General features: G+C 35.9%; 1 protein-coding gene across 1 annotated transcript; it reads left to right on the top strand.

The window, feature by feature from the left end:
- Nucleotides 1–9,012: 9,012 nt before the first annotated feature.
- Nucleotides 9,013–11,138, top strand: CLDN17 (claudin 17). The gene has a single exon (XM_027875599.1). It carries the CDS (start codon nucleotides 9,162–9,164, stop codon nucleotides 9,831–9,833), a length of 672 nt encoding a protein of 223 aa, XP_027731400.1. The 5' UTR covers nucleotides 9,013–9,161; the 3' UTR covers nucleotides 9,834–11,138.
- Nucleotides 11,139–12,565: the final 1,427 nt, after the last annotated feature.

Genomic DNA, 12,565 nt, shown 5'->3' with positions numbered 1-12,565 from the left:
TTTACTGAAGAAGACAACTCCCTAAAAAGTAGAACTGGCCAAATTTAAAAGGAGGTTTAAAAGCTAACTGAAAAAAAAATTCCTTAAAAATTAGAATTGGGTGACAGGAAACTGACTATATGAGACATCAAGAATCAATCAAATAAAATCAAAAGAATGAAAAGTAGAATGAAAAAGAAGAAAATGTAAAATATCACATTGAAAAACAACTAGCCTGGAAAATAGATCCAGGAGAGATAATTTAAGAATCACTGGACTACCTGAAAGTCATAATCAAAAGGAGGACCTAGACATCATAACTTCATGAAATTATCAGAAAAAAATTGCCCTGATACCCTAGAATCAGAAGGTAAAATAGACATTGAAAAAATCCTCCTGAAAGAGATCCCAAAATGAAAACTCCTAGGAATATTATAGCCAAATTCCACAACTCCTAGATAAAGGAGAAAATATTGCAGGCAGACAGAAACAATTCAAATATTGGTGAGTCACAGTCAGGATAACACAGGATTTAGCAGTTTCAACATTAAAGGATCAAAGAGCTCAGAATATGATATTCCAGAAGGCAAAGGAGCTTGGATTATGTCCAAGAATCACCTACCCAGCAAAACTGAACACAATCCTGCAAGGTAAAAAAATGGTCATTCAATGAGGTAGAAGCCTTTGATGAAGAGTAGAGCTGAAATAAAAATTTGATTTTCATCTTCAAGAATCAGGAGAAGTATAAAAAGGTAAAAAGAAAAGAGAAAACACAAAAGATTCAACAAAGCTAAACTGTTTACATCCCTGTATAGGAAGACAATACATGTAATTCTTAAGAACTGTATCACTAGCAGTGCAATTCGAAGGAGACAGAGGGCACGGGTATAACGTGACTTTAAGGAGATGGTATCCAAAAAAAAATAAAAATTAAGAAGTGAGAAAGAGAATTACACTGAGGGCAAAAGGGAGGGAGGAGTAGAATGGGTTAAATTATCTCACATAAAGAAATGCAAAAGACCTATTACAGTGGAGGGGAAGAGAGAAGGCAGGGTAGTGGGCATTGCTTGAACCTTAGTCTTGTTGGAATTAGTTCAAAGCAAAAATAACACACACAATCAGTTGCGTATAGAAATCTCTCTTGCCCTACAGGGAAGTAGGAGGGCAGGGGATTAAGAAAAGGAGGGGACTGACAAAAGGTAGGGCAGATTGGGGGAGGTGGTGGTCAGAAGCAAAACACTGATGAAGAGGAAAAAGATGAAAGAAGAGAGAGAAGGATAAACAGGAAGAAAAATAGGATGGAGGAAAATACACAGTAATCATAATAACTGTGAATGTGAATGGGAGGAACTCACCCATAAAGCAGAAGCATATAGGAGAATGGATTAAAAACCAGAATCCTATAATATGTTGTTTATAATAAACACACTTGAAACAGAAAGACACACATAGAGTACCGGAATGGGGCTAGAGCAGTATCTATTATGCTTCAGCTAAAGTTTAAAAAAAAAACAGGGATAACAATCACGATCTCAGACAAAGCAAAAGCAAAAATAGACCTAATTTAAAGAGATAAGGAAGGAAACTACATCTTACTAAAAAGTCCCATAGACAATGAAATAATATCAATACTATACATATATGCACCAAGCAGAATAGCATCCAGATTCTTAAAAGAGAAGTTAAGTGAGTTACAGGAGGAAATAGACAGCAAAACTATACTCATGGAGGACCTCGACTTTTCCCTCTCAGAACTAGATAAATCTAACCACAAAATAAATAAGAAAGAAGTTAAGGAGGTGAATAGAATTTTAGAAAAATTAGATATGACAGATCTCTGAAGGAAGTAGAAAAATCACATTTTTCTCAGTGGCACATGGCACCTACATAAAAACTGACCATGTACTAGGGCATGAAAACCTCAATATCAAATGTAGAAAGGCAAAAATATTAAATGCATCTTTTCAGATCATAATGCAATAAAAATTGCATTTCATGAAGGGTAGTGGACAGATAGATTAAAATTTAATTGGAAAATAATCTAATCCTAAAGAATAAGTGAGTCAGACATGTACAAAAATATTTATAGCAGCTTTTTGTGGTGGCCAAGAATTGGTAATCGAGAGGATGCCCACCACCTGGGGAATAGATGAACAAGTTATGGTATATGGATGCAATGGAATACTTTTGTTCCATAAGAAATAATGAACAAGCAGACTTCAGAAAAACCTGGAAAGACTTACATGAACAGATACTGAGTGAAGTGAGCCAGGAGAACATTGTACACAATAACAGCAACATTATGTGATGACTAACTTTGATAGAGTTAGCTCTTCTCTGCAATGCAAGGATCTAAGACAACTCCAAAAGACTCATGATGGGAAATGCTATCCACATCCAGAAAAAGAACTATGAAACCTGAATGCAAATCAAAGTATACTATTTGCTCTCTTTTTTTTTTTGTTTTTGTTTGTTTGTTTCTTCTTTCTTGTGGTTCCTCCCATTGGTTTTAATTCTTCTTTACAACACAACTAATATGAAAATATGTTTAATATGAATGTATATGTAGAGCCTATATCAGATTGCGGTGCCATCTTGGGGAGTGGGGAGAGGAGAGAAGGGGAGAAAATCTAGAACTCAAAATCTTATGGAAGTGAATGTTGAAAACTAAAAATAAAAATTAATTAATTTTTAAAAACAAAAATAAAAAAGAATAAGTGGGTAAAAGAATACCTAAATTAAATCTCACCTAAATTATCTCACATAAAAGAGGTAAGAACAAGGTTTTACAGGGGGGAAGATGGGGGAAGTGAGAAGGAATGAGTATACTTTACTCTCATTGGATTTGGTTTAAGGAAGAAATAACATACACATTCAGTTGAGTATGGAAATCTATCTTACCCCATAGGAAAGTAAGAGGGAAGTGAATAAGAGAGAGAGAGGTGATAGAAGGGAGGACAGATTGGGGCATGAGGTAATCAGAAGCAAACACTTTTGAGGAGGGACAGGGACAAAGGAGACAATAGAATAAGTGGGAGCAGGATAGGATGGAGGTAAATATAGTTAGTCTTTCACAACAAGACTATTATGGAAGTGTTTTGCATGACTGCACATATATAACGTATATCAAATTGCTTGCCTTCTCAATGAGGGTGGGTGGAGATGGAGGAGAGGAGATAATTTGGAACTCAAAACAAATGTTAAAAACTGTTTTCTACATGCAACTGGGAAATAAGATACATAGGCAATGGAGTATAGAAATCTATCTTACCCTACAGGAAAATAGAAGGGGAAGGGGATAAGACAGGTGGAGGGGGTGTGATAGAAGGGAGCGCAGATCAGAGGAAGGGTAATCAGAATGCATACCATCATTCTTGAAGGGGAAGGAAAGGAGAAAATTTGGAACTCAAAATCCTGTGGAAATTAATGTTGAAAACTAAAAATAAATAAATAAATTGGAAAATAAAATGTTCAGTCTATAAGTCTCCCTAAGGATGATTAGGAGTAACCCTAGACTTTTTGATATCAGCCACAGCCAACATCTCTATGACTAATTTGTTCTCAAATTCTCTGCCTTAGTAAGAACAAATTCCAGCAGGGAACCTATACACTGAAAAATACTTTTCCCATGACACTTTAGCAGCAATATGCTTTTTAGTTTCTGGCTGAGTATGCTTATGTATATCTTAAATGATGACGAATGGTGAGATGATCAGTCACCACCAAGATATGATTCATATTTTTATCTCCTCCCAGGGACAGAAAGTCAATAAAGACAATATGCTCCAAATATGCAGCATGATTTGGCAATGTTTTCCTTTGTACACATTTGGCACAAGCTTCACACTTCTTGGTGACATTTGCTACCATCTTAAGCCAATAAAATTAGTTTCTTACCACTAGTACAGTCCTCTCTTGACCCATATGTCCAAAGACATCATGCAAGTCATACACGACTTGTATGCTTTGGGTAGCACCAGCTGCTTTCTGGCTCCCTGTGTGGGATCAGTCACAGTCTGGCACTGTACTCCATTGCACAGCCCAATTTCTGCCACTGTCTCAGTAGTAAGGTGCTCTATGCTGTCAGGAACTTCAGATTAGTAGGATCATTACCCTGCTTTTTGGGTTTTTTTACTTAGTCACTTTACTTAGTCCTTTACTTTTAGTCCTTCATCAGCCAATTTTTTTTGTCTCCATTCATCTGCAGACAACTGTGGCAAGGAAGATTGGTGCAATGTCACAAGATTTCCATGAGCAGTTGGCATGCTGTCTGATAGAAGTCCCAAGCTCTCAGCTCTACTTCCATCCAGTTGTAGTCTTGCACCTTGAGTGTCAAGGATTGCTCTCACACTTTCTTCTGGTGTAACCACAGTTCTAGTGGCATTCTGGACAAAGTGTCTGCATTTACATTAGTCTTGCCATGCCTATCATATATGCTAAAATTTAATTGGCCAATACTGCTACCCACCTATGGCAACTTGGCACTGGTCAAGATTGTCAATGGGTTATCAATTGATTTTATCAATACAGACTTGGAGTTTTGTTTCACATACATAGCCTTTTAAGCTCACGTCAGAGACAAGAACTCAGGCTTATAGACAGGGTATTAAGCCTTACTGTCAGCCAAATCTCTTCTGGTGACTCCAATTGACCTCTGGTTATTGTCACTCTCTTGGTATAGGACAGCTTCTAAACCTTCCAAGCCATTATTTGGCATCCAAGAACAAAAAATTTATTTGGATCTGCATAAGTCAATACCAATGCATGGGTAGGGCAATTTATTAAATCTTCTAAGGCTTTTTCATATTTGTCTGTCCATTTATCTCCCAAACATTTTGTGGGCTTTAAGACAATTTTGCCTCTCTTGCCTTTTGGATCTGGGTCTTTGTAATCATATGTGCCTGAGTGAGGTGATTTAATGGTTTAGTCATTAGCATAGTTCTTTAAAAATTTGGAATAGTAACTACGAAATCCCAGAAGAGCTCTTAAGTTTCTAAGATTTTGTGGGTATGGCCCCTTGAGAAATGTTCTCACCTCTGGATCAGTGCTCACAGCTGTTGGGAAACAACATGGCCCACATACTTAAAAGACCTATAAAACTGTCATTTGTCCATTGACAACTTCAGACCAGCTTCCTCTAGGCCAATCTAACACTTTAGTCAGTTTCTTCTCATGTTACTCCAGTGTCTTGCCAAAGACAATAGGTACACTAACACTTCTAGATAGTTCATTTCTCCAACCACTTTCTTCATCAGCTTTTGCAAAGTGGCTTGTACCCCTGAAATGCCTTCTTGCATTCACTCAAACTGGTAAAATCCAGTTGGACAGATGAAAGCAGTCTTTTCTTTGTCTTCCTCAGACAAAACAGTCTGGTACTATCACCACTATGCAGGTCCAAGACTGAAAACCACTGGATGCCTACCAAACAATCCAGGGAATCTTGAACACATGGCATAGCACATTGATCCACTTTATTCCTTTTGTTCAAAGTTTGGTAATCAACACTCATCTATATGTTTCCATTTTTCATAGGCACCACCACTATGGATGATACTTGAGGAATTCTGGATACTGTGATGATGCCATAAACGAGCATTTCTTTAAGATAGTTTCTAAGATCCTCCATCATAGAGGATTCCTTCTAAATCTTTCTCTTAATGGTCTGGAATCAGTGAGTTAGATTCTGTGAGTTGCACATCAATCACATCCCACACCCACTCATGCAATGAGAACACACCAGTCTTCTTGCTGCATTCCAGCCCTAACCTATCCTTCCACTTTTGTGTTACTAGGGAGTCCCCAGAATCAAACACTTCAGGATCTAGCATATGGAGTTGACAGCTGGGGCTCCTATGGTGGTGTTTATTGCCTCTATTCTTTTGTAAGCCTCTGCAAAGATATTCAGAGTATTAAGGTAGTGGGTCCTAGCTTATTGCTTACTAGAATTTTGAAAAGACTAGAATTAGTTCCAAACAGTACTGAGACTCCATTGAGTATTGCAGGGTCTAGACATGCCAGAGCCAGAGTGTCCACTTTTCTATTGACACCAACTTCCTTGGGAAACTTCAAGCTCATTCAGACGTATCTGAAGTACAGCTAGCCTCTATGACTCAAACCACCCATTCCAAGCCCCATCATAGGTTTTTAAGTTATTTTACCCAAATACCGATCATACAAACATTGCAAAGTGGTGGTAACTTAAGATCCACTGTCCAAAACAGCATTGCAATTCACATTCTCAGCTTTTACCATCCCTTCTGTATAGTAGATTAGACCTATAGGGAATTGATGATGAGTTAACTGTGACTGTGCTTGCAGCCTAGGGTGACCTTTTCCCTGACTCCTCTCTGATTTCCCTAAGCTGGATCAGAAGATTGTAACTTCTTCATGACCAAAGCTGAATTCTTTCTGCTTTCCAACTCTTGCCAATGATTAGAAGGGCTCCTATTTCTTTGAGCAATTTATCATCCTCAGAGGACGGACAAATCTGAAATTCCAAGGAATAACTGTCAATTCCTCAGGTATGTCTCCATGGTCAAAATTCTCAGACAGACTTGGAGATAATATCTGTAAAGCACTTAGCATAGTGCCACATCCTGGCACATGGTAGGTGCTGTATAAATGCTAGATATTTGTTATCATTATTATTATTATTATTATCATTATATCTGTGATCCTTCTCTTTGTATAATATTAAAAAATTATCTTCCCTCCGTAATTGAGATAGTTACATAATTCCATTTTCTTTCATTTTTGAATTTTTGTATGTGTAAGTCTTCATTCTGCTGGATTTCACTGAGGTACAGGATATTAGTTATGGTTCTAAATCTATTTCCCACTATATTGCTAGCCAAATTATTAATTACCAATACTAATCAAGAATATTTATTAAATAATTGGTCCTTAACCAATTTTTATTTTCTTCAGGTTTTTCTTTTTTTAATTTAATTTATTTATTTTCAGTTTTCAACATTCCCTTCCATAAGATTTTGAGTTTTAAATTTTCTCCCCCTCCTTGGTTTTTCAAGTACTAGTTTTTTTGTATGCACTATGACTGTGGACAAGTCATTAAGCCTCTGCCCCAAACAGCAACTCTTTAAAACTATAAGTTGAAAAGCAGGTTCCAACCAGCATTGAGTGGTGGAGGGAGTTTCCTTATGAGAATTTTCCTATACCAATGATAACACAGGCCCAGTCCAAAACAAAAATAATTTTTTCCTAAATTAAGTTGACTGTTTTAGAATCTATATTTTGTTCCATTGATCTATTTCAACTTTTTCTGGACTGGTAAGAGGCTTCAGCAGTGGTGCTATGTCCAATGTAATGACCACACTGGAGATATCTACTATATACTATGCTGGGATATCTAGAGTCTGAATTATCTGTACTTGTAACTAATTGCTTACTACTTATATTTTCTTTGGGTGAAGTATTATAACCATACTAGATTAGTTTGTTAGTCTTACTCCTAAGGCAGAAGTAGGGGAGAGATAAAGTACAAAAGGTTATTTACTGTTCTACGACCTAACTCCCAGCTCCCAGAGAAGAATACCTCATATTTGGTGATTGACAATAGAAATGGGGGTTTAAAATGATAATCGTTTGATAACAGATTTCCACTATGATATACTGAAAAGGTTATCTCTTTCATTACCATTTAAAATTGCCCTTGAAGTTTTAAATTCTTCAAATGTAGACCTGTTTAAAAGTTCAAAATTAAACTTCACTAATTTATTAGTTAGGAAACAATGTCATGAAATAGCTGTGACCTTGGAAAAGTCACTTTCCTGTTCTTTACCTCTGTAAAATGACCTTCAAGTTTCCTTCTAGCTTTAGAAAAAAAAATCTCAATTCTAATTCTAAATAATTTTCCGTCTTTGGCAACTACCCTATTTTCTCTCATCTCTGCCTCCTGGGTTCTCTGACTTCCTTCAAGTTTCAGCTAAAATCCCACCTTGTGCAAAAAGACTTTCCTGATACCACTTAATTCTAATGCCTTTCCTCTGAAATTATTTCTAATTTATCCTGTGTATATCTTTTCTGTACATACTTGTTTGCATGTTGTCTCCCCCATTAGACTGTGAGCTCCTTGAGAGCAGAGTCATTTTCTTCTGTTCTTTATATCCCCAGGACTTAGTGCTAGTGCCTAGTATGTATTAGGCACTTAATAAATAAATGCTTATTGACTTGATCTGACTTAACTTGTTTAAGTAATTTTTGTATCATCAACCAAAACACTATTTTAGTAAATGTTTCAATTTTTTTAAAAAACATTTAATGAAATTTGTGTTTTGGTAATTGTTTCATTGTTATAACACACCAGAAGAAGATATTACTTACCCAATAAGACATCAGTGATAAGTAGGATTATTTCATTAACTTTCCTTTCCTCCTAAAGGATAAGCTATAAATCTAGCATTCTTCTTTAAAAACCTTTCTCTTATAATGATCTGCCTACTTTAAACAAGTTTTAAAAGAAAGTTTCATAGGTTCCCAAAGCAGGCGATACCACCCCCTGGCTGACACTGGAACAATCCAGGGGGGTGGTAATAGTTTCAAATGATGCAAATTTCAAAATAACTGTTAAAGGATTAAAGAAAGTAGATTTTCAGGGGGCGCTGTGTAATTTTTTAAAAGGGGGTGGTAGGCCAAATAAGTTTGAGAACTCCTACAGGCTAAAGTTATACCTTTTGTCCAAAATTACAAGGATCAATATTAAATAAGGATAAATTGACAAAATGACATTTTCTTCAATTGCGGCTCAACCTTTTATAGTCTTATAACGAAGTAACTTTAAGTAGGAAGTCTTCAACTCTGTAATTATTATGCCACAATAGAAACTTTGACACTTAATTATAGCATTGCTAAGACAATGATACTATGAGAAATACTGGAATCTGAATGTAATATTTCTTGATATACCACTGCCTGGTTTTTAATTGGCTAGAAAGTTATTACACCTAAAGGGGAAGATATACATATAGAAATGAGTATGTGAGTAAAATGATAAGTCATATTTAATACAGTAGGTATTTTAGCTTCTCTGAGCTGGGTTTCTGCTGCTTATTTGGACTGATAGACAGTATCAGTGTGAAAAATCACAAGAGACTATAAGAAATTATAAGAAATTTCAAAGTTCTGGCTTTTGCCATTCAAGTCCAACTATCTTCTAGGAGAAGGAGATGGCTTTGTATCCCCTGCAAATTGCAGGACTGGTTCTTGGATTCCTGGGAGTAGTTGGGACTCTTGCTACAACTCTGCTGCCTCAATGGAGAGTGTCTGCCTTCATTGGCAGCAACATTGTGATATTTGAAAGGATCTGGGAAGGACTTTGGATGAATTGTGTCCAACAAGCACATGTGAGGTGGCAGTGCAAATATTATGGCTCTCTTTTGGCTCTCCCACCTGCCTTAGAAGCATCCCGGGCACTGATGTGTGTGGCGATTGCTTTGTCCTTGATTGCCCTACTTGTTGGCATTTTCAGCACGAAGCAAGCCCGGTGTACTGGCTCTAATGAGCAAGTCAAGTTTTACCTCCTGGGAGCATCTGGAGTCCTTTTCATCCTGACAGGCATCACCATTTTGATTCCTGTATGCTGGACAGCCAATCTCATCATCAAGGACTTCTACAACCCAACTATTCATGTAGGACAGAAACGGGAGCTGGGCGCTGCACTCTTTCTTGGCTGGACAACTTCAGCAGTTTCCTTTATTGGAGGAGTTCTTCTCTGCAGTGTTTGTTTCTGCAAAAGAAGGAGGAGGAGGCACAGACGTTCATCAACAGAACACCGAGTGCAGTACAAACCTCAACACCAAAAAATGATGGCAAGTAAGACCTCTACCAGTTATGTCTAGCACCTGCTAGCTCAGAATATGGACTTAGGTGAAGGTCCTGCTTATCTCTTTCTTGAAACTGTATGAATGGAAAGAGGGAGAGTTTGGTTTGTAACTGGTTATAAACTGTGGTAGAACCCATGGAGGATTGTGTTCTATCACCAGAGTTAAGAATGGAAATGATTTTATGCACAGTTAATTTTAAATTATTTGCTTATTGTTGAACCTGAATAATTTTCATCTCTACTTACACTTCTGCCTAAAACTCCTAGTGGGCATGCTGAACTAACTTTTTTGTCCTATAGTGAAAACTCTCAACTTATGAAAAGAATTTTTTAAACCCTCTAAGAAAATGACTCATAAAAGCAGCAATTGTGGAAAGAAATAAAAAGTCAGAATTCTTACTGGTAATTTTTGAATGAGTGAATGAATGAATGAATGAATGAATGAATAACATGTGCCAATCAATGGAGATATAAGTACAACTTGAAGAAGACTGATTTAAGTGTGCATTTGTTTGGTTTTAGAGATGCCAAAAAAAGACACCATTCAAATTTAAGACCATATGTTTTGATAACCTGTGATGTTCTGAGAGCAAATAGAAGAATGTATATGACCTGAGGAAAGGAATAAGAATTTAGGACATTAACACTAATTTTCATCTACATTAAAAAATAGGTCCAAGTGAGAGACTTAATCTTTTAGTGTTGAAAGCACTAGTTATTCTTTTTGGCTGTGCTATTTAGTCACTTGTCAAGTGTAGGAATATAAAATAAAGTGGAGACTTGAGGTAACAGTTCATTGAGGCAATGATTAAGGCCAAAGTAAATATTTCCCTCCTAAAACATAAAGAGAAATAAAGCAAAAAATAATTTGGCTTCGTAGGAATTATTTGGACCATTATTTCATTTCTTTATTTTACCAGTAAACATATAGATTAGGGAGGTAGGGGAAATATGTTCATTAATTTTGATTTGCTACTTTTCATCCTTCTCTACGTTAAAACATAAACATTTCTAAATCCATTTTTGGCTATTCAAGTTTAGGAAGCACAAAGAATTCTGGGCAATCTACAAAGTTTCCGATGAAAGAACCAAGAATTTAGTTGATTAAGTATTTATTGAATATGTGTTATGTGAAAGGTACTGTTGCAGAGTTGAATACATGAGTGACTTGAACAAGCTCACTCATTATGAAGCAAATTGGTGAAGATAGTCCTATGTTAGAATGTCTTTACAGGGACAGTCAAAAAGTTAGTAACATCTCAAGAAGACCAGGTCCTGATGATCCTTGGCCTTATCTCCTCAACCCTCAGGAGTACCTAACTAAGCCAACCATTTAACTAACTTTATATTTAAATGTAATATCATAAATATGTACTTTATCTAAATGAATATTCATACACAAATGTAACATCAGTAATGGAATAAAAATTAAAAGTAAGAAAGCACTTAATGATCTATATTAAAAATCCAAAGTTCTCTCTATCTCAGACAAAACTCAGAATACTCCCCAACTGTTGACCTAATGTTAGGTGTGTTGAGGAAACACACATACACTTCACACACACACACACACACACACACACACACACACACACTTCATCTCCTATTCTTAAAACAAGTGAGACATCAAGAAAAGCATATTACAAGCCATAGAACCAGCTGTCATTCCACAGGCATCTTTAAACCACAGCCCTCTAAAGCATTTTATTCCTAGTAATCCAACTAAATCAGACAGAAAAATCGATTTAAATTACAAAAATATGGTAGGAAGAGGAATCATTAGTTTTTGGAGAACAACAATAACTGTGGAATGGTGTGCTGAGATTTAAGAAATAAGAAATTCTGGCCATTTCATTCATCAATTGTGAGTTTTCACTAGAGATAACTCATTTCTGTTTTTAATCTGAAAAGAGAAACTTATTTACTGATAAATGAAAATAAATTTAATATTTGAATACTTGGATAGACAACAAATATTGTACATACGTACTATATATTGTAATTCATAGATTTCAGTAAAAATGCACAATAAGAATAATCCCTTACATCCCCATGGTGTTTAACAGTTTTAAAGTTGCTTTATTATTTCAAGGTATATTACATATTGGATCATCACTGTCTCATTTGATCCTTGAAATAACACTTTTTATGGTTGTAGCAAGCCAAGCCTTATTGTACCTTCTTTACAGATGAAGAAACTGAGGCCCAGAAAGGCTTGATATTCAACTATTTTCAACACCAATTGAATAGTAAAAATTTAGTAAATGCTTGTTTTTGAAGGTTGGGCAAATACAATGTAGAAACAGAAGAAAAAGAAAGAATAGAAACAGGAAAAAAGAACATACAGTACCTGATCTCTGATAGTTTCCTATTTCCAGGCTAGCATGAATAATATGAACTTAGCCAAGTCCAGACTTTATAACATTGAGTTATAAAATGGACCCAGTTTTGAAACCAGATTTAGAATGAGAAAGCATCAGTCAGTAAATATTTATTGTTTGATAAAATGCAAAAAAAAAACACATAAATCTAAGAACTATTAAATAAACCACTTTGAACTACTTCAATGTCATGACCCATTTTAGACATGCACCTATAGAATCACAATGCATCAAAAACAAATTTGATCATTTTTATATATTTTTTCCTATTCTTAAGCATAGTATAATGGACAGTGAACTGGCCTCAACACCTAGAAGACCTGAGGTCAAGTATTGCCTTTGACATATACTGTCTATGTCATGCTAG

The sequence above is a fragment of the Vombatus ursinus genome, unplaced genomic scaffold, assembly GCF_900497805.2.
Source record: "Vombatus ursinus unplaced genomic scaffold, bare-nosed wombat genome assembly UNPS02014809.1, whole genome shotgun sequence".
In the NCBI taxonomy this organism is placed as follows: domain Eukaryota; kingdom Metazoa; phylum Chordata; class Mammalia; order Diprotodontia; family Vombatidae; genus Vombatus; species Vombatus ursinus.
Note: the sequence above shows the minus strand (reverse complement) of the source record. Positions and strands in the feature narration are given on the sequence as shown.

Excerpts from the sequence above, each read along its gene's own strand:
- CLDN17 (XM_027875599.1), top strand. The coding sequence starts at position 9,162 with ATGGCTTTGTATCCCCTGCAAATTGCAGGACTGGTTCTTGGATTCCTG.